At 48.1% G+C, this 26,160-nt stretch overlaps 1 protein-coding gene across 1 annotated transcript in view; it reads left to right on the top strand.

The window, feature by feature from the left end:
* Positions 1 to 11,508, top strand: part of HSPH1 (heat shock protein family H (Hsp110) member 1) — a 216,780-nt gene extending 205,272 nt beyond the window's left edge. The window contains exon 18 of the mRNA XM_029602650.1: positions 10,599 to 11,508. Within this exon, the coding sequence (XP_029458510.1) occupies positions 10,599 to 10,805 (207 nt within the window). The 3' untranslated portion in view covers positions 10,806 to 11,508. The remainder of the gene's footprint in view (positions 1 to 10,598) is intronic.
* Positions 11,509 to 26,160: the final 14,652 nt, after the last annotated feature.

Raw genomic sequence — 26,160 nt, 5'->3', positions numbered from 1 at the left:
TTTTGGCTGCTGCCCTTTGGTCTAGCCACTGCTCCCACAACGTTTTCCAAGTTTATGGTGGTAGTAGCGGTGGCCTTGCGAAAAGAAGGGATCCTGGTGCAACCGCATTTGGACGACTGGCTGATTCGAGCCAAGTCTCAGGAAGAGAGCCACCTGGTAACGCACAAGGTGATCTCCTTATTGCAGGAGCTCAGTTGGGTGGTGAACTTGACCAAGAGCAATCTTCAGCCATCCCAGTCGTTGGAGTATCAAGGGGACCATTCGACATGGGATAGGCAGAGTTTTTTTCTACCGGAAGTTCGAATCCAGAAATTGATTTCAAGTGGTTAGTGCAGTTAGTATAGCTGTGTTTAAAAAAGGATTGGATACGTTCTTGGAGGAGAAGTCCATTACCTGCTATTAGGTTCACTTAGAGAATAGCCACTGCCATTAGCAATGGTAACATGGAATGGACTTAGCTTTTGGGTACTTGCCAGGTTCATGTGGCCTGGATTGGCCACTGTTGGAAACAGGATGCTGGGCTTGATGGACCCTTGTTCTGACCCAGTATGGCATTTTCTTATGTTCTATTGTGATATATTTCGGCATGGTCCTCCCGTATCAACATAGTATTATCTGCCAACACTCAAAGAATAACAACCCTACCTATGAAAAAGAATACCACAAATATTACACCAGAGTCTAAAATATTAATACACCTCCTATCAGGAAAACAGAACACGCCAAGCTACTACAGATCCCTACAGAGAAACTACATGCTAATAGAATGCTTCATCTCAGTCTTTGCATGCAGAACACAACCCCTCACCAAAAACAGAATAAAGCCACATAAAGTATAAATAGAAATGTGCAGACAAAAACTTAACTGTAAAACGCATCACACCAGACTCTATACAGTGTAACAATGGAAAAACAAAAATTTCACCATTCCTCATGAAACAAATCCATAAAATCAAGATATAAATCATTAATAATTATAAAATCATACAAATAAAATAATTTCAAAACAGCTGATGAATAGAATATCCAATAATTACTCATGCAAATTTTGAAAGCTTTACCAAACACCAATAAAATATTTCAAACAGCAGACACATCACATACTCAATAATTAAAATGGTAGTGAATCAAGAAAAATGAATTTAAAAAGCCACCTTTACTTACCCTCTCCAGCAGTTCTACTCCTTTCCCTTGCAGGCCACACCAGAAGCAGCAGTAGCTGCTGAAGCTGTCCTCACTGTCCTCTTCCTTAGGGACCACAACCAGTCTCTTCTGTCTGTCACACACACCAGACACACCTTTAGGACCAGTTTCTGTCTCGCACAACAATCATCTCCCCTACCAGTCACTCTCCCACACACACACGTCATCTCCCTGATCAGTCTTTCTCACACATACACACGACACCTCTCTGGCCAGTCTGTCAATCACACAATGCTCTCACTCTCTTACTTACACACAGGCTTTCAATCACACACATGTTCTGTCTTACAGTCACAAGCTAGCCAAAAACATGCTCCATCTCTCTTTCGCACACACATTGACACACACAAGCACTCTCCCTAACTCACATATACACCACACACATACATGAAGCACCTTCCCTGTCTCACACACAGAAGCACCATTCCTTTCTCACATACACACACAGAAGCACCATTCTTTTCTCGCATACACACCACATACACACACACACAGAAGCACCATTCCTTTCTCACATACACACAAAGCCGGCGGCAGCTGGCAGCAGCCATCTTTTCTTCGGCCTAGTCTCGGGTTGCGCCGGTCTTGTTTTCTTCAGCCCCGTAGGCCTGGTCTCTTCATTTCTTCGGCCCAGCGCCCTCAATGGCCTGGAGCAGAGGAGGCCACATGATCCGCTAGTCCGGCCCATCGGGGGAAGCCTAATGCCCTGATAGGCCAATCCGCCCCTACTTTAACACATGGCCTTCTATTTCTCAAACACCACGGCGCGAACCAAAAGAATGGAACCGTATGATATGTTGCATTCGTGGGGGATCGTGATACGATTCGCAGACCCAAGAATGCAACGAATAGGGACCTATACGTTGCAGATTGCGCATTCGTTCAAAATGAATGCACATCCCTACACTTTATAGTATCGGCCTGAAAGAGAATTACAATAGTCTATGGAGGGGAGGATGAGGGTTTGGAGAACTGAATGAAAATATCTAGGAGTTATAAAGGCTTTGAGGTACTTTTGGCATGCTTAACTTAAAGGAGTTCTTGACTATTATCTTAATCTGAGGTGTCATGGAGAGAGCGGTATCCAAAATAACACCAAGATTATGTAGTGATGAAGAGATTGGAATGGTGTCGCTCAAAATTTGGGTGAACTCTGCGATAGCAAATAGTAGGTGGTGGCTTAGAATAAGAATGTTAGGGTTTTTCGGGGGGTTTTTGGTTAAGGTCAAATGATTAGCAGTAAACCAGCACCAGAGATTGAAAACAGAAGTAAATTGAATGGTGGCAGACCAGGATGAGAGAAGAGGAAAGAAGAATTGTATGTCATTGGCTACAGCTTATAAGAGACACTGAGTTGCCCAAGTAGACATGAGTTAAACATTAGAGTGCAGCAGACTGAGCAGATCCTTGAGGTACACCCAAAGTGATGGGAATCCACTAAGAAATAGTACCATTGTTTTTTATCTGCTGAAGATTGAATATGTAGGAGAAAAACCATGCATGAGCAGAACCAGATATATACCCACTTCAGAGAGACGAGAGAGCAAGATAGTGTGGTCTGGGGTTTCTCCCATATTCAATCCTTGTATGTGACTCAGTTGTAGTAACAGGTCTCTAATGGTTATAGACTGCAGCTCTCAACAAGCCTGTGCGAAATGCTAGGGTTGCTGTTGAATTGAAGCCTGGAATTCCCAGCCTCAGTTGTGACTGAGCAGAGCAGCAGAAATCCAGGTCTCTTTCATGCTAGCACAAAGTCACTGGGCCATTGGATTTGAACCCTTCAGGCTTCATAGCCAGTCAGCCACTGCACTTCTCAATTTCTCCTGCTCCTTGTTATACTATAGCTCAACCTCCTCTGTTCTCCAGATTCACTCAGTCATCAAAGCAGTTCTAGTGACTGCTAGAAGGCTGAGTTTTTGGGGTCCCTTAACACGATGGACCCTACTTTGCTACCAACTATTATTGCAGTGAGCCCATCCTTGCCCCTGTGGCCCTCAGCATTAACCACGTCATCTGTCAGCTTCCAACAAAATAAAAATCACAAACTTATTGCTACAGACCTCAACCTAGGCAAGTCAAGAGACTATCCAGTTGATATTCAGATTACTTTCAGTATTTGGAATAAAAATAAATAGGCTGGGGCTAGTAAACACAAGAGTAGACTATTTCTATTGTGTTAAATAATTCCTCAGCACAACCCCTAGTACCTACTCAGTTACTCGTGACTACTTAAAAGGTTCTGCTGAGCATTGCTCAGGCCCACTTGCACACATTGTCCTACACTGGCAACCTGCCAACTGGGTCCCACTTGCCTCTGTGCAAGTACTCTGCCCACAAGCTATTCCTTGGTGATTTCTATGGGCACTGGGACCTCACACAACCCACACAACACAATACAGTTCCTAGAAATGCACTTGCAAACCAAATACAGAAAACAATGGGATCATTAATCAGTCCAGGACAGGCAGAGCTAGAAAACTGTTTATTAATAAACCAGTAGGAATAGCAAATGGAAACATATTTAATTTGTAACTGGGAACAGGTAAAACAAGGATTAAATTAAAGTTAGCTAAATGCTTTTCACTACTTAGTGTCTGGAGAGCTTCAGAAAATGTGCAGTCCACCAGAGTTGGAGTATGGCCTCAGCACAGAGGTCAGCTCTATCTGTAGTCCCAGCCAAGGAATCTATCCTTTGCTGGCTCTTCATTCATAGTCCAGCTGTGCAATAGAAACAGCTATTCTCACAGGACAAGCAGGATGGTAGTCCTCACATATGGGTGACATCAGGATGGAGCCAATCACGGAAAACTTCTGTCAAAGTTTCCAGAACTTTGACTGGCCCCTACTGGGCATGCCCAGCATGGCACTAACCCTGAAGCAGGCAGGGGTCCCCCTTCAGTCTTCTTTTTTCCGTGCAGCAGTAGCCTCGCGGTTTAGGAGCTCTGAAGAGATTCCTGACAGGAATTTTCCTCACGGAGTTAATTAAAATTAGATTGCCCCACAGGGGTCCCTCCTCTAGCTTTTCTCAGGCCACTGTACTCCGGTAAGTTTTTCACCGTATTTCGTCGATTACCGTCTAGTTTGGCCCTCGCGGCTTACTGGCCGTCGACCATACCGCAGCTCGATTTTTTCTATGGCCATGGCGTCGGCGTTTCATCGGTGCCTGGACTGTACTCGCACCATGTCCATCACAGACCCTCATGGAGCCTATGTAATGTGTTTAGGCCGTGAGCATGATGTCCTGTCTTGCACCAAATGTGCCCTCATGACACCAAAAGGTCGCAAAGCCAGAATGGAGAAGATGGGACTCCTTTTCTGTGCTCACACCCAGACACCGTCCATCGCATCGACATCATCTGAACCGGCACCGTCTAAGTCGCACCAGCATCGACAACCGTCCGGTGACCGCCCGCCATCGACGTCTTCACGGCCATCAACTCCCTTTTCTCCCCCTCAAGATCGAGGGGATCGTAGGGAGAAACATCGCCATCGGCATCGTAAGTCTCGGACTGTCGAGGGAGCGAAATCATCGACTTCGCCACCATCGAAGAAGCCCCGTCCAGGAATGGCACCGACCACTCCTGCGACCGGAACATCGAGGCCACCCTCACCCGATCGGGGTTTGGGAGTCGCGATTCCGCCTGTAAAGGTGGTTCCTTCGACTGTGCCTCAGCCTCCCTCTTCTGTCACGGAGCCGGGGCCGATTGCCCCAGGCCTCCGGGAAGAACTGGACTGGCTGGTTCAGGAGGCCATCGACAAGGCGATGCTACGACTCCAGGTTCCTCCGGCACTGAGAGTGGGAACCGGTCACAGACCCGATTCCAGCAGCGCTGGCACCGCTGCTATCCCGGATGGAGGTGCTCATGACTGCACTTCCACCAGTGATTCCCGGGTCTCCGATGGCTCCGGTGCGCTCCCTGATGACAGCTTCATCAGGAGGAGAAACACAGTTTTGCATTCCTCCTTCGGGGGTATTGCCTCAGCCATCGATGTCATGTCGTCCCTAGCCACCAATTCATTCATCAGGGGCGATATACACATCGGCGCCATCGATGCCTTCGATGCCGGCACCGATACCCCCCCAGGGCGTCCACAGTGTCCCTGGCGATTCCTTCGATTTTCTCGGAGCCTCAGCCGGGCCCTTCGGGTATCCAATCCCCTTCTCGTCCTACAGGTCAGCCTGCTGATCCTTATGACACCTGGGGTGATGATACTTCCACATACACCGATGACTTACCTTCACCTCCCTCTCCTACTGAAAGTAGAAGTGTTCTCCTCCAGAGGACCTCGCTTTCATTAATTTTGTGAAGGAAATGTCAGAATTGGTCCCTTTTCAGCTTCAGATGGAGCAAGATGATAGGCACCAGATGATGGAGCTTCTCCAGTTCCTGGACGCCCCTAAAGTGATCACTTCTATTCCCATTCATCAAGTTCTTCTTGACCTCCTCAAAAAGAACTGGGAAAACCCTGGATCCATTGCCCCAGTACACAGAAAGGCTGACACTACCTATCTAGTACAGTCAGCCCCTGGCTTTCAAAAATCTCAGCTTGACCACCACTCAGTTGTGGTAGAATCAGCTCAAAAGAAAGCAAAAAGGACGAAGCCTCACTCCTCTACCCCCCCTGTCAAGGAACACAAGTTCCTAGATAATATTGGTCGACGAGTGTTCCAAGGGGCCATACTCATCTCCAGAATTGCTTCTTACCAGCTGTCCATGACCCAATACAACAGGGTCATTTTCAAGCAAATACAGGACTTCTCTGAAACCCTGCCTGACCAATTCCAAGAACATCTTCAAATCCTTGTCAGCAAGGGGTTTGAAGCAGGAAAGCATGAGATAAGAACAGCTTACGATATCTTCGACACCTCCACTAGAGTGTCTGCAACTGCCATTTCGGCAAGACGCTGGGCCTGGCTCAAGTCTTCTGACCTTCGCCCAGAAGTACAAGACAGGCTCTCTGACCTGCCCTGTATAGGAGATAATCTGTTCGGTGAACAGATTCAGCAAATAGTTGCTGAATTAAAGGACCATCATGAGACCCTCAAACAGCTGTCATCGATACCTTCTGATTTCCCTTCTAGACAGCCCCTCAAGAAGGGCTCTTAAGAAGTCATTGTTCCGCCCAAGGAAGTACTATCCTCCACCATCAAGGTCCCGAGTTACGAGGCCTTATCAAAAATCTGTCTCGCCAGCCCCTGAAGCAAAAGCCACAAGCAGCTCCCCAGCCGGAGCCTGCTTCAGGTTTTTGACTTTGCCTTGGAGAGCAGCAGCCTGATTCCTCTGCCAGGCATACCAGTGGGAGATTGATGGTGCCACTTTCACGGCATGTGGCAATCACAACCAACCAATGGGTGCTAGCAATCATTGCTCAGGGTTACCACCTGAACTTCCTTGCTCTTCCACCGGAATCACCACCTCTACAAGCGTGGAGAGTAACTGACCACTCTGTCCTTCTGGAGCAGGAGGTTTCCCTTCTTCTCCAGTTAAGAGCAATAGAACCCGTCCCGCTTTCACAACAAGGCCTAGGGTTCTATTCCTGGTACTTTTTGATCCCCAAAAACTCCGGGGGGGGGGGGGGGCTTCGTCCAATTCTGGACCTACGTGCCCTCAACAAGTACCTCCAGCGGGAAAAGTTCAAGATGGTAACCTTGGGCTCGCTTCTACCTCTTCTACAAAGAAGAGACTGGCTCTGCTCTCTGGACCTCCAGGACGCATACACTCACATTGCGATAGCTCCAGCTCATCGCAAGAACCTCCGGTTTTTAGTAGGCCCAAGGCACTATCAATACCGGGTGCTTCCATTCCGGCCTAGCATCGGCACCACGAGTCTTTATCAAATGTCTCGTAGTTGTCGCAGCCTTTCTCAGGAAAGAAGGTGTTCACGTCTACCCCTATCTAGACGACTGGTTAATCAGGGCCCCAACCCAGCAGGCCGCTCGATTGTCCCTGGATATGACCCTACACACTCTAATTTCTTTAGGATTTCTCGTCAATTACGAGAAATCCTATTTAATCCCATCTCAAACCTTGTCGTTCATTGGGGCAGACTTGGTCACCTTACACCTTACAGATAAATTTCCTGGAGCTTCGAGCAATGCGATATGCTCTCAGAGCTTTTCAGGATTGCCTATCAAATCACGTCATCCTGATTCAGACGGTCAACCAGGTGGCCATGTGGTACATCAACAAGCAGGGAGGCACAGCCTCCTTCCTTCTGTGTCAGGAAGCTGCGCAGATTTGGGCGGAAGCGCTCTCCCACTCGATGTACCTCAGGGCCACCTATTTGCCGGGAGTGTACAATGTCTTGGCAGACAAACTGAGTTGTGTCTTCCAACCACACGAGTGGTCTCTCAATCCCTCGGTAGCGATCTCTCTTTCAGCAATGGGGTCATCCCCATATAGACCTCTTTGCGTCCCCTCAGAACCACAAAGTGGACAATTACTGCTCCTTCATTCGGAGCGAGCGCTCTCAGCCCAGAGATGCATTCTCCCTCTCGTGGGCAGCCGGTCTGCTTTATGCATTCCCTCCACTTCCTATTCTCTCGAAGACTCTCGTGAAGCTCCGTCAGGACAAGGGAACCATGATTCTGATAGCACCTCACTGGCCACGCCAAGTGTGGTTTCCCATACTCCAGGATCTCTCCATCCGCAGGCACATTCCCTTGGGAATGCACCCGCTTCTGATCACTCAGAATGACGGATGTCTATGCCATCCCAATCTTCAGGCCTTGTTCCTGACGGCATGGATGTTGAAAGGTTAATCCTTCAACCACTTAACCTTTCAGATTTGGTTTCTCGCGTCCTGATTGCTTCGCGGAAGCCTTCCACAAGAAAGTCTTATTCCTATAAATGGAAAAGGTATACCGTATTTCCACGCATATAACCCGCGGGTAATGTGCGTTTTTACCTACCCCGCATGCCCCCCGCGGGGTATAAACGTGGGCGGGTTATCCAGAAAAAATTTTACAGCAGCGGTTAACATCTCTCTCCCCCCGCCCCGGCGCTTCACGCCTGTCTCGCCCTCACAACCATGGCGGAGCTGTAGCTTCCGGTCGGTGACTGAGAGCCCGGCCGTGCGCTCCGAGAGCGGGCAGCGTCCGCCCTGCCGGGAAAAGCCGCTTAGCACGGAAGGAGCAATGGGGGTAAGGCTGGAGGGAAGCGCGGGTTCTGGCCCAGACCTGAGCGGCGCTTCACGCCTGTCTCGCCCTCACAACCATGGCGGAGCTGTAGCTTCCGGTCGGTGACTGAGAGCCCGGCCGTGCGCTCCGAGAGCGGGCAGCGTCCGCCCTGCCGGGAAAAGCCGCTTAGCACGGAAGGAGCAATGGGGGTAAGGCTGGAGGGAAGCGCGGGTTCTGGCCCAGACCTGAGCGGCGCTTTACGGCCTTCCCCTCCCCAGGCTTTAAGCTTGCAAGTCCTGCAAACCGCGCAAAGGTCCCCGGGGTTTAAGCGGCTCTTCCCGCCAGCCTGCTCTCACTGCTCCGTGTTCACGGTCTGATTGTGACAGAGGGGTTCGCATGGAACCAGAAATCGGTTAAATGAACGAATGAATGACCGAGGGATGCGATGCCCCTCGGACAAGCGCCCTGTCTGCCCGCGGGTTATATGAGGAGGCGGGGTATATTAAAACTTTTTTTCATAAATCTGGAAAACCTGCGGGTTATGTGTGTGGGCGGGTTATATACGTGGGCGGGTTATTGTCGTGGAAATACGGTACATCATGGTATACATACCGATACGATGCGTAAACGGATACTGGTATATAAAAATGTTAAAATAAATAAAATAAATCATGGTGTTCTTCGCAATCCCTTGATCCCTTTTCCTGTCCAATCCCAAGGTTTTTGGACTATCTCTGGCATTTATCAGAATCAGGTCTAAAGACCTCTTCCATCAGAATGCATGTCAGTGCGGTAGCCGCCTTCCATAAAGGTGTCGGGGATGTCCCTATATCGGTACAACCCCTCGTAACACGTTTTCTTAAAGGCTTGCTCCATATCAAGCCACCTTGACGTCCTCCGGCCCCTTCTTGGGACCTTAACCTGGTTCTCGGGCAGCTCATGAAACCACCCTTCGAACCTCTTCACTCCTGTGACCTAAAATATCTCACATGGAAAGTGATTTTCCTTTTGGCTATCACTTCAGCTCGCAGGGTTAGTGAGTTACAGGCCCTAGTTACCTATCCGCCTTACACTAAACACTGCAGGACCGGGCGGTACTCCGCACTCACCCTAAGTTTTTGCCTAAGGTAGTTTCGGAGTTTCACATTAATCAATCCATCATACTACCTATCTTTTTTCCCAGGCCCCACTCCAACCCAGGGGAACAGGCTCTGCATACCCTCGACTGTAAACGGGCTCTAGCGTTCTACCTAGACCGTACAGTTGCCCACAGGAAGAGCACTCAGTTATTCGTCTCTTTCCATCCCAACAAATTAGGGCAACCTGTGGGTAAGCAGACTCTCTCCTTCTGGTTGGCGGACTGCATATCTTTTTGCTATCAGCAAACAGGCATTCCTTTTCACGACAGTGTTAAAATACACTCGGTGAGGGCCATGGCGACTTCAGTAGCACACCTACGATCGGTGCCGCTTCCTGACATTTGCAGGGCTGCCACCTGGAGCTCACTCCACACTTTTGCAGCCCACTATTGCTTGGACAAAGCCGGAAGACAGGATTCCATCTTCGGCCAGTCAGTCCTGCGTAACCTGTTTCCAACGTGACATACCAACACCCTTCCGCCTGCCCAGTGGGGTTCAGGATGCCCTCTACCAAATTCCACCCCAGTTGTTCCTGTTGCACGCCGTTGGGTACATTTGGTGCATGTTCGGACATCCTCAGCTCGGTACTCACCCATATGTGAGGACTACCATCCTGCTTGTCCTGTGAGAAAGCAAATGATGCTTACCTGTAACAGGTGTTCTCACAGGTCAGCAGGATGTTAGTCCTCACGAAACCCGCCCGCCGCCCCGCGGTGTTGGGTTTATAACGTTTTGTTTTATTTTTTCGGCACTGCCTGTAGCTATCAAATAAGACTGAAGGTGGACCCTTGCTGGCTGCAGGGTTAGTGCCATGCTGGGCATGCCCAGTAGGGGCCAGTCAAAGTTCTGGAAACTTGACAAGTTTTCCGTGATTGGGCTCCATCCTGATGATGTCACCCATATGTGAGGACTAACATATTGCTGTCCTGTGAGATCACCTGTTACAGGTAAGCAACATTTACTTAATCACAAAATGGGTTTAGTTAGAAATAATTTTTAAAAACTTGCTGTTTGATCAAGGGGTTTTGGTCTTTGCTGTGTTGTGCATGTTCTGCATTGATCTGCCTGTTATAGTTAACCATTTTTGCAGTAGGAAGAAACTACACCAAATTCAAATTTTCTTTACTTTCATGCAGGAATTGGATAACAACTGTAGCAACATTGTTACACAGCCAAAACCTAAAGTGGAGTCCCCGAAGGAGGAAAAGCCAGTGAATAGCAATGGTATTCATAAAGAGGAAGACATGAGAGATGAGAACTTAAAAAACAATGCTGAGATTCCTCAGGAAAATGGGGATTGCCATCCCAGGGAAAATAACAACCTGGATATGGATTTGGACTAAATTTACTCCATTACATCAGGATATTTTATACAAAGGCAACCTTGTATTGCTATGTAGTATGTGACCAAACAAAGGCAGATACAATTTTGTAGGACTATTTATTTTCTTTTGTTTATTTCTATTCTCTTTTGGTGGGGTAGAAAAGGTGGTATTGTGTGTTTGGCACACTTTTTGTTTTTGTTTTGGCATTAATAGAATGTGACTAAACAGCTGCAGATTACTGAATTCCTAAAAGGAAAATTGCCTTGGTAACTTGTCAAATTCCTGTGGAATTGTGAATTCATATTGGGCTTCTGTGTAGTACTTGATCATTAATGCATTGAGGATATCAGCTCCTCTTTAAAATGGTCTCATTACTGCTTTATAAGGCTAGAGTGAGGCCCTGGTAAGTAGTTTTGCATGCCAAGGCAGTTTTCACTTACATTCCCTATCCAGTCAAATTTAAAATACAGTAAGTTCAGTAAATACAGTGTCTGTGCAAGGCCACTATTTACCATATCTCAGTTTCCATGTTATCTTCACAAGTTTTTTTTATTTTTCAATTAAGTAAATGTCAAGTGGCAAGCAGAACAATACTCCTCTTCTGTGTTTTTAGTGAACATTTGTCATAAGGGGGAGACCCATTGGAAGGCATGCCAATACTGTTACTGACTTTGTAGAACCTTTACTGAACTTCAGCTAATAAAGCTCTAAGTAAAACATGTGGTTTCTAAATTGTTGGTGTAGCATATTTTGTATGATGTGTATTAGGTATCATGTTTTTATTTGACTTGTATACTTTTGATATTTGTAGTTCTTTTTATGTGAGCAGATAAGTCCTCTGGGGAAACGCTGCTTCAACCGGTGTGCTACGGCATACTAGAGTGCTGAAGCTGAATCTCTGGGGTACCTCTGCAATCTTTGGTTTCTGTTTCCCCTACAGTAGCTGGCCTGCGGGATATCCTCCCATTAACAGGGGAGTCAGAGCAGCACTTATGTACTTCTGCTTTCCCCTCTGCCAGCTCTCCTCTCTTCTGCAGTTGAAACTGCACTGAGCCCTATAGGCTCACAAGCCCTGCTGCCTCTATGCAGTTCCCATTACAGAGGGAAACAGGCAAAAGAGAGAGAAGCAGCACCTGGTTTAAGTGCTGCTGGAAGGGGCAAACCAAATTTGCTAGGAAGCTGGGGGTGTTGGTGGAGAGGGAAGGGAAGATGATGGGGTAAGGGGCAGAGGGAAGGAAAAAGTGCTAATGCTAAGGAGGGAAGAGGGTATGAAAGGGAAGGTGATGGATGGAGTGGAATGAGAGGGTAGGAGAGAGAAGGTGATAGAGATGTTGGGGTGGAGGAAGAGTAAGAAGGTGGTGATGCCAAGAGGGAGAGAGCAGGGAGGGCATGGTAATGATGCAGGGGGAGAGGGGTGATAATACCAGGAGTAAGGAGAGAGAAAAGGGAAGAGAAGGTGGTGATAGGGGTTGGGGGAAGAGAAGAAAAAAGAACAATGGTGCCAGGGCAATGGGGGATAGAGAAGGTGATGGTGTGCCATGATGAAGTGAGCCCAGTGCCAGGTGTGCCATAACACCAAAAAAGGTTGGGAATCACTGCTCTAGAGGACAGTTTACTTTCAAGATCCCTAGTATATGAACCTTTATTCCTTTTTTTTTTTTTTTTTAAATACATTTCTTGTAACAGAAGGCAAGAGGGTGGCCTGATAGCTAGCAACGCAACTGTATGGGAGACCAGAATTTGATTCTCAGAGCTTTGCCTGGCTCCTCAAGTTGGGGATGGTATGGGGTTAGCACCCACAGTCCCCCCACCACCACAATAGGAAATAGTCTCCAGACTAATAGCATAGTACGTTGACTTAAAACATCTTTCATCTCCATGTCTTGTATTATAAGAATATGATGACCTTGTCTTTGAGGTTTTTATTCTGTGGAAAATGGTACCTTCTGGCACTTTGAAGCTTACTGGATATATGAAGGTTTGTAGTGTATTTTCTTTCTTCCAGAGAGTACATCTTTAGCTCTCAGTCTCTGTGTATGGCTTACTAGTGCAGGCCATGCACCATTTTGGTGGCCCTCCTTTGAATGCCATCTCAGAAAACTGTAGAGAGAGCATTTATGACAATCATATTTGTACACAAAGCTCCTGAATAAAGTTAACAGATTGATAATAGTAACTTTTAGAAGAAAAATAAGTGTATCGTTTTCTCCTAGAAGAAGCAGGATGGTAGTCCTCACATCTGGGTGACATCAGATGGAGCCTGGCACATAATTTTTGTCAGTTTCTAGAAGCTTTGACCAACACACTGAGTGTGCCCAGCATGCCATTATCCACGTGTCCAAGCGAGGTCCCCCTTCAGTTTCTTTTTCTGCGGCGCAGTTGCCTTGCGGTTAGTGGAGCTCCGCTACTTTCTTGCTTTTCTTGTAAACATAGAGTATTTTTCTCGTCCTATCGTTGGGTCCTCCTTCGGTCAGTGCCTCCCTCTGTGCAGTAGGTTCAAAACCCCTTTTTCCTGCTTCCTTCACAGTAGATACCCAGCTTCCTGGTGGCTGCTGGTCATCGACCACACGTCGGGTATTTTTATAGCATCTGGCTGTCGTTGGTGCCCACAGACCATGTCCATCAAGGATCCGCATGAGGTTTGTCTCCTCCTGCCATCGAGCTTTGCACGACGTCCAAAGGTGTCAGCTGGGTGACCAGATGACACCCAAGACTATCACGCGCGCTTTGACAAGATGGAGAAACTTTCGGTTCTAAAAAGTCCACTCCATCCACACTCCATCATAGATTCTTGGGGGGGGGGGGGGTTTGAGAGGAGCCCCTTGATATGCTGCCTCGCTACTCCTGCATCTTCGAAAGATCGAGGGAACAGTGATCGGTCCTCCATGATCTCACAGTTTTCCAGGACAATGGGGATCCTCCGCTTCCTCTGTGCCGGGGAAAGACCGGGCCAAGCACCATGGGAGATCCCGCAAGCATCAACACGGGTCGCAGTCAGTGTGCGGCTCCAGTTCCAGTATGGTATTGGCGGCTACCGAACAGACATCGAAGCATCCCAGTACCTCGGAGGCCCCATCCTCCATACCCAGGCGTTTCCCACCGATATCTATGCTGGGCACCATGCCTCCTCAGAGAACCAAGGAAGAGCTAGTGATGCCTTGTCCCCCTTCCTCAGTCCTGGCCTCACTAGACTTTCAGGAAGAGTTGGACTGCTGGGTGCAGACTGCGGTGCTCAGAGCTCTGCAGAGCGTCAAGCTGCCCCTGCCACTGGAGCCTCTGCCACCTATTCTGGAACCTCTGCTCAAGCATCTGGATGTCCTAGGCACCCTCCCGACACAACTAGTGCTCAAGGGACCTTTGGTTCCCCAGCGGCCACCGATGCCCCCCTTAGGAGCAATCTCTATCATTGGATCAGAGGAGGAGGAAGACACGGCCGGTTGCTGCATTCCCGAGGCCTCTGTTGCCTTGGCCCTCTGGCCTCCACGGCCCTCAGTCCCCCCATTGCCAGGAGAACTGTTGATTCCCACGGGGTCCTCTGTGCCTCTGAAGCTGTTAAGGCCCGGGGCTAGGATCCTCCACGAGCCTCACCCGTGCCACAGCCCCATGATGGCCTTAGTGAGGAAGAAGGCCCTTATGACCTGTGGGAGGACAATTCCTCAGTCTTCATCCGAATTCTTGGACGACCCCCTCTCCAAGCCTTCCTCACTGGAGGAAAGGTGGCGGTTCCCCCCCTCCCCCAGAGGATCTCTTTGTGGGGTTCATCAGGGCTATGGCCAAGGCTATTCCCTTCCAACTTCTTAGGGAGGAGGGTGCACGACATAAGATGCTGGAAGTGCTCCAGTTTGATGCTTCCAAGGAAATCATGGTGGTTCCCATCCACATCTTTAAGGACCTTCTCCTTCAGATGTGGGAACACCCAGTCTCCATATCTCCTGTCAATAGGAAGGTGGATGCCACCTATCTGGTACAGCAGGCCTTGGGATTTGAAAGGCGGCATATCCACCACCAGTTGGTGGTAGTGGAATCCGCCCGCTAAAAGGCCAAGTGCTTCCACACCCATGCCTTTGCCCCTCTGGGGCGGGAACATAGGGAGCTCGATGCTCTGGGCAGAAAGGTCTTTCAGGGTGCTATGCTCATCACCTGTATTGCTGCCTACCAGTTATATATGACCCAATACAATCGGAACCTTTGGAAACTGGTCCAGGACCTCACGGACAACTTGTTGCAGCAGGAATCTCTCTGCTATTGTCCTGCAATGTTTAGAGGCTGGCAAACATGAGGTGAGGTCTGCCTACGATGTGTTTGAAACTGCAGTCCAAGTAGCTGCCATGGGCCTCTGTGCCTGTAGAATGGCCTAGCTCCTCTTTGGGGATAAGGTCCGGGATACAGTGGTTCAGTTGGACCACCATGAAACCCTCCAACAGCTCTCCGCTAGCACTTCGGATGCTCCTTCCTCTGTCAGGAAGTCTTCTAGGCCAAGTTCCAGAAAGTACTTTTACAAGCAGAGGAAATACTATCCCCTAGCCCAGTGATGGCTAACCTATGACACGAGTGTCAGAGGTGACAAGCTGAGACGTTTTTGCTGACACGCGCAGCGTTTCAAGGACTATCGGGAATTTTTTTTTTTTTATCGGCTGCGCCGAGCCTTTTCTTTTACAGCTGCGCCGACCCTTTAAAATTTGTTTTTTCCGGACCCCTCCACCAATGCCCCCGGGCGCAGGGGGGCTCATGCGGCGCAGCGATGAGGCTCAAGACAAAGATCGCATTTAAACGCACTGATGCTACTCCTCCTTCCTGCCTGTGCGTCCCCAGAAGTAAACGTTGCCGGAGCCGCGTGGGCAGGAAGGAGGTGAAGCATCAACGCATGCAGAAGAGGAGCAGCATTTGCGTTTACGGGCCGCCGCGAATTCCAAGTCGCAGTGGCCCTAGAAGAGGAAGAGGCCCGGTAGCAGGGCCACCGCGGCCCAAGAAGATCAGGGCCGCTGCAGAGCCCATCCTGCGGCGACCCGCGAAGAGGAGGCCCAGAGGTGAGAGAGAGGCTGAGGGTCTGTAGAGTGTGCATGTGGGCATGTTTGAGATGAGCTGAGAGGGAGTGAAGACCTGAATGTTTGCAGAGACAGCATGTGAGAGCCTCTGTGTGTTTGTGAGAGAGTGAGAGAGCATGTGCCAGTGAGAGCCTGTGTGTATGAATGATTGTATGAGAGAGCATGTGCCAGTGAGAGCCTGTGTGTATGAATGATTGTATGAGAGAGAGCATGTGCCAGTGAGAGCCTGTGTGTGTGTGAGAGAGAGATGCATGTGAGAATGAGAACCTGACTGTGTGTTTGAGGGAAGAAGATGGAGAGAAAAGAAACAGAAAAAAAGACAATATAAAAGGAATTGGCAAAAAAATAAGAAAGGGAAGGTGGGAAAAAAAAGCCTGTGACCAATCAATTAGAAAACTAAGATCGGACAGCAAAGGCAAAAAAAAGAAAAAATTACTTTTTAGTGATTGGCACATGTAATCTTTGGGAATGTGCAAGAATAGCACTTTCTCTACGGATCTCACAATGTACAAGATCAGCATGGAGAAAGTGGAAGCCCACGGGGCCTGCACAGAGGAGGCAGCAGAATGGGCTTCAGTGTCAGTAGCAGCAATTGGCACCTCCCCAATAGCCATGTGGCAGCAGTGACAGTGGCAGCAGAGGAATGAGAGAGGTTCCGAGATTGCTGGCAAAAGAGAGGGGGGTCTGCCTTTAGTGTGTGCATGTGTATGAATGGGACTCTGCCTGGGGTTGTATGTGTGTGAATGCATGGGTGCCTGCCCGGGGGTCTGTGTGTGTGAGAATGAATGTGTGCATGCCTGGGGGATGGGGAGGGAGTGGTGTGAAAATGAATGGGAGCCAATAAAAGAAACACTGACAGATGAAGTTTGTAATGCTTGCTTGGACTTGAAGTGTACGAAATACCAACCTTCAATTGAAGATTTAGCCAATGAAATTCAGCTACAAAAAAGTCACTAAGCAGGTAAGGTAAAGAATTATTTGTTTTTGCTTTATTAATAAATACAGTACATATTAAAATTATAACTTTTTGTTATTGATTAGAGCTACAAATATCACAAAATTATGGATTTTTCTAGAAGTGACACACCACCCGAGTTATGCTCTGTTTTTTTTAATGAATTTTGACACACTGAGCTCAAAAGGCTCGCCATCACTGCCCTAGCCTCTCGAACTCATACACCATATACTAGTTCCAGGGGCCGCTCCCGTCAACAGTGGGCACCTAGGCCTCAACCAGCACCCTAGCCACAGGCTTCTGACTGGTAGCAAGGGAGCACGCGTCAGCCAAATGTACCCCAGCGCTGGATCCCCCAGTAGGAGGCAGGCTGATTGGCTTCGCCCACCACTGGGGGGCCATCACTTTTATCCAATGCCTTCTTACCATAGTCTGTCGCAAAAGTTCAAGATGGCTTCTCTGGGCACTCTGATCCCCCTCCTCAAAAGAGGAGACTGGCTCTGCTCTATCTTGAGGCTTACGCTCCCACAGCTATCTTCCCCAGTCACAGGAAATACCTCTGCTTCCTGGTGGGGAAGGCTCATTACCAGTACAGGGTGCTGCCTTTAGGGTTGGCCTCACCAAATGCTTAGCGGCGGTGGCTGTGTACCTCTGGCATTATACGGAGCAAGTCTTCCTGTACCTAGACTGGTTGATCAAGAGCAACTCCCGCACAGGTGAGATGAGCACTTTAGCCCTGACAGTGCAGAAACTGCAATCCTTGGGGTTTGTAATCAACACTAGAAGTCTCACCTCTGCCAGTCTCCTCGGCTGGACTTTATAGGTGCCAGGCTGGACACTGTGCAGGCAAAAGCATTTCTGCCCTGCAATCGGGCTCTTGCCCTCGCCTTGTAGGCAACCTTCTTGTGCAGCAGCTGGCAGGTGACTGCCTGCCTTCTGCTCAGTTGGTTGGGCCACATGGCTTCTGTCCATGTTACCCCTCTTGCCTGCTTGTGCATGCAGAGGGCAAAATGGACCTTGCAGTCAGTGGCAACAGGCCTCCTAGGACCTTGAGACTTGTCTGTCATAGAACCTCTGAGGGGACTTTTGTCCTGGTGGGAAAACCGCTCCAATTTGGAGTGGGGAATTCCCTTCCAGGCTGCCCTGCCTCAAGTGATCTTCACCACTGACGCCTCTCATCAGGGCTGGGGAGCCCATGTGGACAGCCTCCACAAGCAGGGTGTCTGGATCGCTCACAAAGCCTGCTGTCAAACGTTTTGGAGCTTTGGGCGATCCGTTACGCCCTCTGGGCGTTCGGGGACTGGTTGTCGCACATGGAAGTCTGATCCGGATGGACAAACAAGTTGCAGTGTGTTCTATCAACAAACAGAGCGACATGGTATTGTTCCTCCTCTTGTCACGAGACAGTGCAGATGTGGTCCTGGGCTCTGTCGCTGCGAGTGACGTACCTGTCTGGGACTCTGTACTTGCGGACCGGCTGAGCCATTCCTTTCAGCCACACGCGTGGTCCCTAAAACCGGAGCTGGCAACCAAACTTTTTCATCAATGGGGTGGAACCCCAGATGTCAATCTCTTCACCTCCCCATATAACTACAAGGTGAGCAGCTTCTACTCCCTCAACAGGGGGCAGGCATGGCCTGCGATGCCTTCTCCCTTCACTGGAGGAAAGGTCTGCTGTATGCATACCCTCCTCTCCTGCTCCTCTTGAAGTCCCTGATGAAGCTTCAACAGGATGGATGGACCATGATCTTTGTGGCACCTTATTGCCCCTGACAGATCTGGTTCCCTTTCCTTTGGGATCAGTCGATCAGGGACTCCATTTGGCTTGGGACTGTGCCCAATCTGTTAACTCAGAGCCAGGGTACCCTGCACCATTCGAACCTTTGGTCATTAGCCCTAACGGCATGTATTTTGAGCACCTAATTCTTCAGTCTCTAGACCTCTCGGACACTGTCTCCCGGGTGCTGGTGACTTGACTTGAATCCATTCACATGCCCCCTTCCCAACTGTTGGACTACTTGTGGTATCTTTAAGAGTCTGGGCTTCAAACCAGCTCAGTCAGGGTTCATCTTAATGCTGTTAAGGCGTACCATCGGGGTGTCACTGGCACATCCATATCAGTGCAGCCTTTAGTGGGTCGCTTTGAGGGGCCTCTTCCAATTTAAGCTCCCTCTTTGGCCTCCTGTTGCATCCTGGGACCTCAACATTTTCCTGGTGCGGCTCATGCGTCCTCCCTTTCAGCCATTGCGCTCCTGCGACCTGAAGTTCCTCACCTGGAAAGTTATATTCCTTATGGCGATTACTTCGGCTTGTAGAGTCAGTGAGCTTCAGGCCTTGGTTACGTACCCGCCATACATGAGGTTTTTTCATAATCGTGTGGTCTTGCATATTCACCCTATGTTCCTACCTAAGGTGGTGACTGATTTCCATATCAGTCAGTCCATTGTTTTACCTACCTTCTTTCCCAGAGCTCATTCCCACCCAGGGAAACGGGCTCTTCGCACTCTAGACTGCAAGAGGGCCTTGGTTTCTATTTAAAACGCACAGCCAGTCATAGGCAGTTCACTCAGCTCTTTGTGTCCTTTGATACCAATTAACTGGGAGTGGCAGTGGGCAAATAGACTTTGTCCAACTGGCTGGCAGATTGCACCATCTTCTGCTATGCGCAAGTGGGCCTTCAGCTGACAGGCTGAATCAAAGCTCACTCTCTACGGGCCATGGTAACGTCGATGGCTGTTCAAATTTGCCACACAGCAATGTGGAGTTGCCTTCACACATTTGCGGCCCACTACTGCTTAGACAAAGATGGTTGACAGGACAATGCCTTCTGCCAGTCTGTCCTATGCAATCTCTTCCAGATCTGAACCCAGCTCTTCCTGCCTAGAACCCCTGCTTGGGGCCAGGCAGTTCCCTGCCGAACATCAGCACTTCAGTTGTGCTCGTTGGCAATTTTTGGTAACTGGTCTCACCTGCTATCGGGGACAGTCTGGAAGTCCTCACAGATGGGTGACATCAGATGGAGCCCGGCATGGAAAACGTTTGTCAAAAGTTGCTAGAAGCTTTGATTGGCACACTGAGATGCCCAGCATGTCACTATCTGCACGTTCACACGAGGTCCCCCTTCAGTCTCGTAACATAGCAAAATACGAGTGAAAAAATTAAGAAACCGCAAGAAAACCCAGCTCTGTGGGGAAGTGGGTGGGTTTCCTGAGGACCACCATCATTGCTGCCCTAGAACACCTGTTACAGGTAAGCAACTGAGCTTTCTCCTAGGACAAGCAGGATGGTAGTCCTCACAGATGGGTGAATACCAAGCTCCAGGCTGTTCCCGGCAATACTCAAGACCAGCAAGTAGCGAGCAAGGTGCCAGCAGACGACAAGGTATTATAAACCAACTTTAACTTAACAAAAGGCATAGTCTCATAATGTATTAATTGAAAAATATGAAATAATTCAAATGGCTTCCCAAGAAATATGTACATTTCAAGTTCATGCCCAGATCAGTCTAGATTCCTGGGTTTTGCATCCCTGCCAGCAGATGGAGACAGAAATGTTTGTCTGACACTGCTATATAAACTAGTGTGCCACCTGCAGTCCCTCAGTACTTGTCTCTAGCAGCTGGTGGTCTAAAGTCTGCAGTTTGAGGAGGTGGCTAGGTTCCAGTGGGGCTATCCCTCCTGGTCTGAGGTGGACGAGCAGGGGTTGAAAGCTTGGTGGTTCTAGTTCCCTCTCAGACAGGACTCGTGGGATCCTCCTGCAGTTCCTTGGCCATTCTCTTCAAAGGGAAGTAGTAACTTTTGTATTGCTTATAAAGTTCATTACAAAAAAAGCAGTGTGGCAGCGCTCTAGCAGGGAGCCTGCACAGTGGTGATCCTGATCAGAGGGTTAGTGGACCTGCAGTGATGCACAGCTTACTGCAGAGTAGGACCTGTTTGGGAGGAAGCAGAGGAATTGTGATTCTCACGCTGGCTTTTGCGGGTACATGGGAAGGCAGTTTGGGGAAGGCTTCTGTAATGAGTGGCGACAAGCCAAACAAGGGGGGGTAGGTGTGTCTGAAGAAGCCACTGACCTCTTCCCGGTTTGTGTGGGAAGTGGCCATTTTGCCCCAAGGGCTACTGCAGTTAGGCCTTTAGGGGAGTTGGGAAGCTCCACCCTCCCCCCCCCTTGCCATTGTCCCCCTGCTGTTTGGAGCCCTGAGATAAGACAGAAAGCTGATTCTGATGAAGAGGAAGACCTGAGGGGTAGGGCTCGGATGATTCTTATGGTGGTGCGCAAAGGGGAGTTTCTGGCCTCAGATCTGATCGAAACCTATCTGTGCATTGCAGTCCAGCCAGATCACCAGCATTTCCTGTGGTTCATGGCCCTTGGGAAGCATTTTCAGTTTTGCACTCTTTCGGATTGGTGATGGCTCCATGTATTTTCACCATGGTGATGGTAGTAGTGGCAGCGGCCCCCTCAAAGAGGGCATATTAGTTTCACCCATGTCTAGACGACTTCCTCATTCAGGCAAAGTCGGAAGTACTCTGTCGGCAAGCGATGGATAAGGTTTTGCAGAGATTAAGATCCCTAGGCTGGGTGGTACATCTAGCAAAAAGCCATCTCCTTAGGTGTTCTTGGGAGCCTGGTTCAACACCAAAATGGGAAAGGTGTTTTTCACCAGGGATCCTATGCTCAAGCTGCAGGCACAGGTCAGTAGTCTTTTACAGCTTTTGGTGCCCAGGGTCTGGGATTAACTACAGGTTCTGAGCTCTATGGTGCTGTGGGCATTTGCATATACATGAGCTCTGCAGAGGGTTCTCCTTTTCTGTTGGAATCCATTGTCAGAACAGTTTATCATCTGCTTCCACCCAAGGTAGTCGCTAGATCCAGTCTCTTGTGGTGGCTTGGAGCAGCCCATCTGATTCGAGGAGTGAAATTGGAAGTACCGAATTGGGTGGTGGTGTCACCGATGCCAGTCTCTTTATTTGGGGGGGCGCTATGTGTCAGGATTAATCTGCACAAGGCTAGTGGTCGAAGGTTGAGGCTTCATGGTCTGTCAATCGGTTAGAGACCAGGGCAGTACGTTTCACGCTACTTGCCTTTCTGCCTCAGTTACACGGCCGGCTGATGTGGCTCTTGTCAATGCCACAAGAGTGGCTTGTATCACCCGGAAAGAAGGAACCAAGAGTCAGGCTGTGGCTCAGGAATTGTTTTGTTGGGTTGGATATCTGGCTTTGTTAGTGGCACCTCATATAATATAGCCGGGGTGGACATCATTCAAGCGGATTTTCTCAGTTGGCAATGTGGTTAGACCCAGGAGAGTGGGAGCTAGCAGGGGAAGCGATGAGTTTCATTTGTCACAGGTGGGGAACTACTTGACTTGATGGCATCCTAACAGAGTACCAAGGCACCTCACGTTTACAGTCGCAGGTGGGAGTATAGGGCAGAAGGGATCAATTCCCTGATTCTACCTTGGCCGTGGGAGATTCTGCTTTGTTTCTTCCATGGGCAAAGTATTGCAGTGGATAGAGAAACACCTGGGCAAGGCAGTTCTTGTGGCACCAGAGTGGCCCTGGTGTCCATGGTTTGTGGACCTGGTCAATCGAACAATAGACAGGCTGTTGAGATGGTCATCTGTCGAAATTCCTTTGCCAGGGTCCAATATTTTTGGATTGGGCAATTTGCTTTTGTCTCACGGCTTGGTTTTTGAAAGGAAGCAGTTGAGATGGAAAGGGTATTCTGAAGAGGTCATCACCACCTTGCTGCTGCCAAGACCCTCCACTTCCTTAGCTTATGTGAGGATTTGGAGGGTTTTCGAGTCCTGGTGTAACAGTCAAGGAGTGAAATCTACTCGTGTGGCTGTTGCGCACATTTTAACCTTTTTGCAGAGTGGGTTGGTTAAAGAGTTAGCCTTTAGGTGCAGTGGCAGCTTTGGGCTATCTTCGAGGTAAAGAGCTCCCCATGCCGTGCATTCAGATGTGCATTTTCTTCAGGGGGCAAAGCATTTACGTCCTCCAGTGCGGAAGTTGTGACCTTCTTGGAATCTTAATTTGGTGTTGAGGGGAATGTGTGCGTCACTGTTTGAGTCTCTGAAGTGGGCAACTGTGAATCTCACTCTGAAGATAGTCTTTCTGGTGGCATTTTGCTTGGCCCAAAGAATTTCAGAGCTTCAGGCATCATGTAGGGATCCCTTTATACTGATTACAGGCTCTGGGGTCTCATTGTGTATGGTACCCTCCTTTCAGCCAAAGGTTATGTTGGTGTTCTGTTTGACTCATGGTGGAGCTTCTGGACTTTCCAAATTTGGACTCGTCCACCCTGCGTAAGAAGGATCTGTGGCTCTTGGATGTGAGACAGGCGAGATCTCAAGATCACAAATGCTTTTAGGATATCCTATCTCTTTTTACTTTGGAGCAGTCCAAGAAAGGGACATAAAGCATCCAAATATTGTATGGTGTTTGAAGGAAGCCATAGGCTTGGCATACATCTTTCAGGGTCATCCTGTTCCATATGGGTTGAGGGCTTACTCCTCCTGGGCCGAATGCCAACAGGTGTCGCCACAAGAGATTTGTCAAGCAGCTACTTGGAAATTGTTGCACATTATCACTTGCATGTTCAGGCTCCAGAGACCATGGTCTTTGGTGAAAATGTACTACTAGTGGGACTTTCGCGGTCCCACCCTGTTTAAGCAAGCTTAGGTACATCCCAGGAGAGGAAAATTGGCTCATACCTGCTAATTTTCATTCCTGGAATACCATAGATCAGTCCAGAGTCCCACCCTTTTGGGAGAGTCTGCTCATACTGTTAATTATATATGCCAAAGAATTGTTCGTTTCAATGATCTCCTTTTATTGTTGGAAATGATTTTCCATTTCAAGATTCCACTTCCCTCCTCCTCGTTAACGGGTGTGATCAATTGGTTTAATGTTAATGTATTTATCTTGACTTGGGTACAGGTCAATAGTGAGGGACTGCATGTGGCACACTAGGTTATATGCAGTGTCAGTGAAACTTTGTCTCCATATCCTGGAAGGGAGGCAAAGCCCAGGAGTCTGGACTGATTTCTGGTATTCCAGAAACGAAAATTAGGTAAAAACAATTTTCCTTTTTTTTTTTATATACAGTTCCTAAGCAGACTTTTCCATAGCTTCCTATTCTGTTAATTCATGAGTGGGAGTAGAAATCTTTCAACATATTTCTACAAACTAACCCAAATCAGATATGGTGACCTTGACCTTAATAAGCATCTCATGTCTTGCCACCTGCTAAGAATATTTTAATTGTGCTAAAAAAAAAAAAAGTATTTCTTGTTTTTCTGATTCTGCTAGCATCTTATGTTTTTTGTACTTGCTGTATGGGTACAGTGCTTAAGTATTTAACAACTACACATTTAAAAATTCTAAACCACTCCATCCCTAATTCTAAGTGATGTACAATTAAAACATTCAGAGCTAAATTAAACAGGAAAATTAATCAGATATAGATTAACATCACCTGAGAGGGCAGCAAAGGTTTACTTTATCTAATTACCAAGATTATGTAGTCCCATATCCAGATGTTGAGTCACATCTATAAAAAAGTAGATCCATTAAGAATGAACAAAACAGAATTTTGCTCAACCTGATTGCTATGCACTAATGTTGAATGTTTACCTAAAAAATAGGGTCTTCCTCTTCATCTGGTCCGACCTGTCCAAGCAGTTGGGTTATACATGCCAACCAGTAGATGATAAACAAGCATCCTGTGCTGTGGACCTATGGCCTGAATGGGAAAATCTGGGTTCCTGAGGTGAAATTTTCTCCCTACCTCAGTTGAGCAGGGTCCCTAACTATTTAAAACAGGCTCCAGAGGTGAATTCCTTCTCTCACTGTCTTGCAGGTTAGAACCAGAGAGCTTCCGGGGGGTTGGGTGACTGATCTGTCTGCTCTTCCCCCTTTTTGGTGCTTATCTTCCTGCTCTTCTATAGCAAAAAGGGAGATATTGCTTGCTCTGCCTGTTTTTTCAATAAAGTACAAAAATAGAAACAACATTGGGAGGAGATGTAAAGCAACAAGTCATGGCAGCGTTTGAGCACAGTTTTTGGACTTTGGCATACATTTCTTGTTTCTGCTGGTGAATCTGCAAGTTGGGGGAGATTTGGGGCTAGAACAGTTTTGCAGCATAAGTAAAATGGCACCAGCTGTGGAGTGCAGAAGAAAAACTGCACTCTGCAGGGCAGTGCTTTAGTGTGTAGGAAATTTCTTTGACATGGGAGTTGCTAAATCATAATTTTTGGTGGTGGAGGACACACTCTGAAAAGGCTGCACTGAATTATTTGCTGGATGCCCTGGCAGCCAGATCACAGCTGTGGGGCAACAAAATGGAGATAGGGCATCCTTATCTGTCCTGAGCAGTAGTTTGAGGTGGTAGCAGGCCAGAGGGCATTTGTTGCTTCTGGGATAAATGACTGCTGCTTCTACTCTAGATGTATCTTCCTTCCCATGGGCAGTGATGTCTCAGGAGCTTTTAAGGGGCCTACAAGCCTTTTACATGGGGCAAGGCTCTGCCCCAGGGACTGTCTCTGGTCTTCCAATGTCCCCTGCAACTGCTCTCTCAGCCAGTCCCCTGGGGAAAGAGAGCTAGGGATGTTAAGGGCCAGATAAGGATGTTCATATGATTCCCTGGAAGGGTTTGAAACATTCCTAGAGGGAGAATTGTGGGAGGGTGAAGTTCCTCCTGAGGGAGAGGGCCATACTTCGGTGCTGCATTTCTTTCATAGGGATGAATTAATATCCCTAATAATTGCATGCTGCAGATTATGGATGACAAAAAAGATGAGGCCTCTGTTCCTAAGGAAGATCCTAATATAGTCAGTTTGAGGCAGTCATGGCACTTCTTCCCTCTTCAATGATGAAATTATTATAGACCGGTTAGCCTGACTTAAGTGCCTGGAAAAATAGTGGAAACTGTTCTAAATTTCAAAGTCACAGAACATATAGAAAAGCATGGTTTAATGGAACAAAGTCAGCATGGCTTAACCCGAGGCAAGTCTTGCCTCACAAATCTGCTTCACTTTTTCGAAGGAGTTCATAAACACATAGACAAAAGGTGAACTGGTAGATGTAGTGTATTTGGATTTTTAGAAGGCATTTGACAAAGTTCCTCAGAGGCTTCTAGGAAAAGTAAAAAGTCTTGAGATAGGTGGCGATGTCCTTTCATGAATTACAAACTGGCTAAAAGACAGGAAACAGGATTAAATTGACAATTTTCTCAGTGGAAGGGAGTGGGCAGTGGAGTGCCTCATGTATCTGTATTGGGACCTGTACTTTTCAATATTTATAAATGATCTGGAAAGAAATACGAGTGAGGTAATCAAATTTGCAGATGATACAAAATTATTCAGAGTAGTTAAATC

This window comes from Rhinatrema bivittatum, chromosome 5 (assembly GCF_901001135.1).
Source record: "Rhinatrema bivittatum chromosome 5, aRhiBiv1.1, whole genome shotgun sequence".
NCBI lineage: Eukaryota > Metazoa > Chordata > Amphibia > Gymnophiona > Rhinatrematidae > Rhinatrema > Rhinatrema bivittatum.
This window is presented reverse-complemented; position numbering and strand designations above follow the sequence as displayed.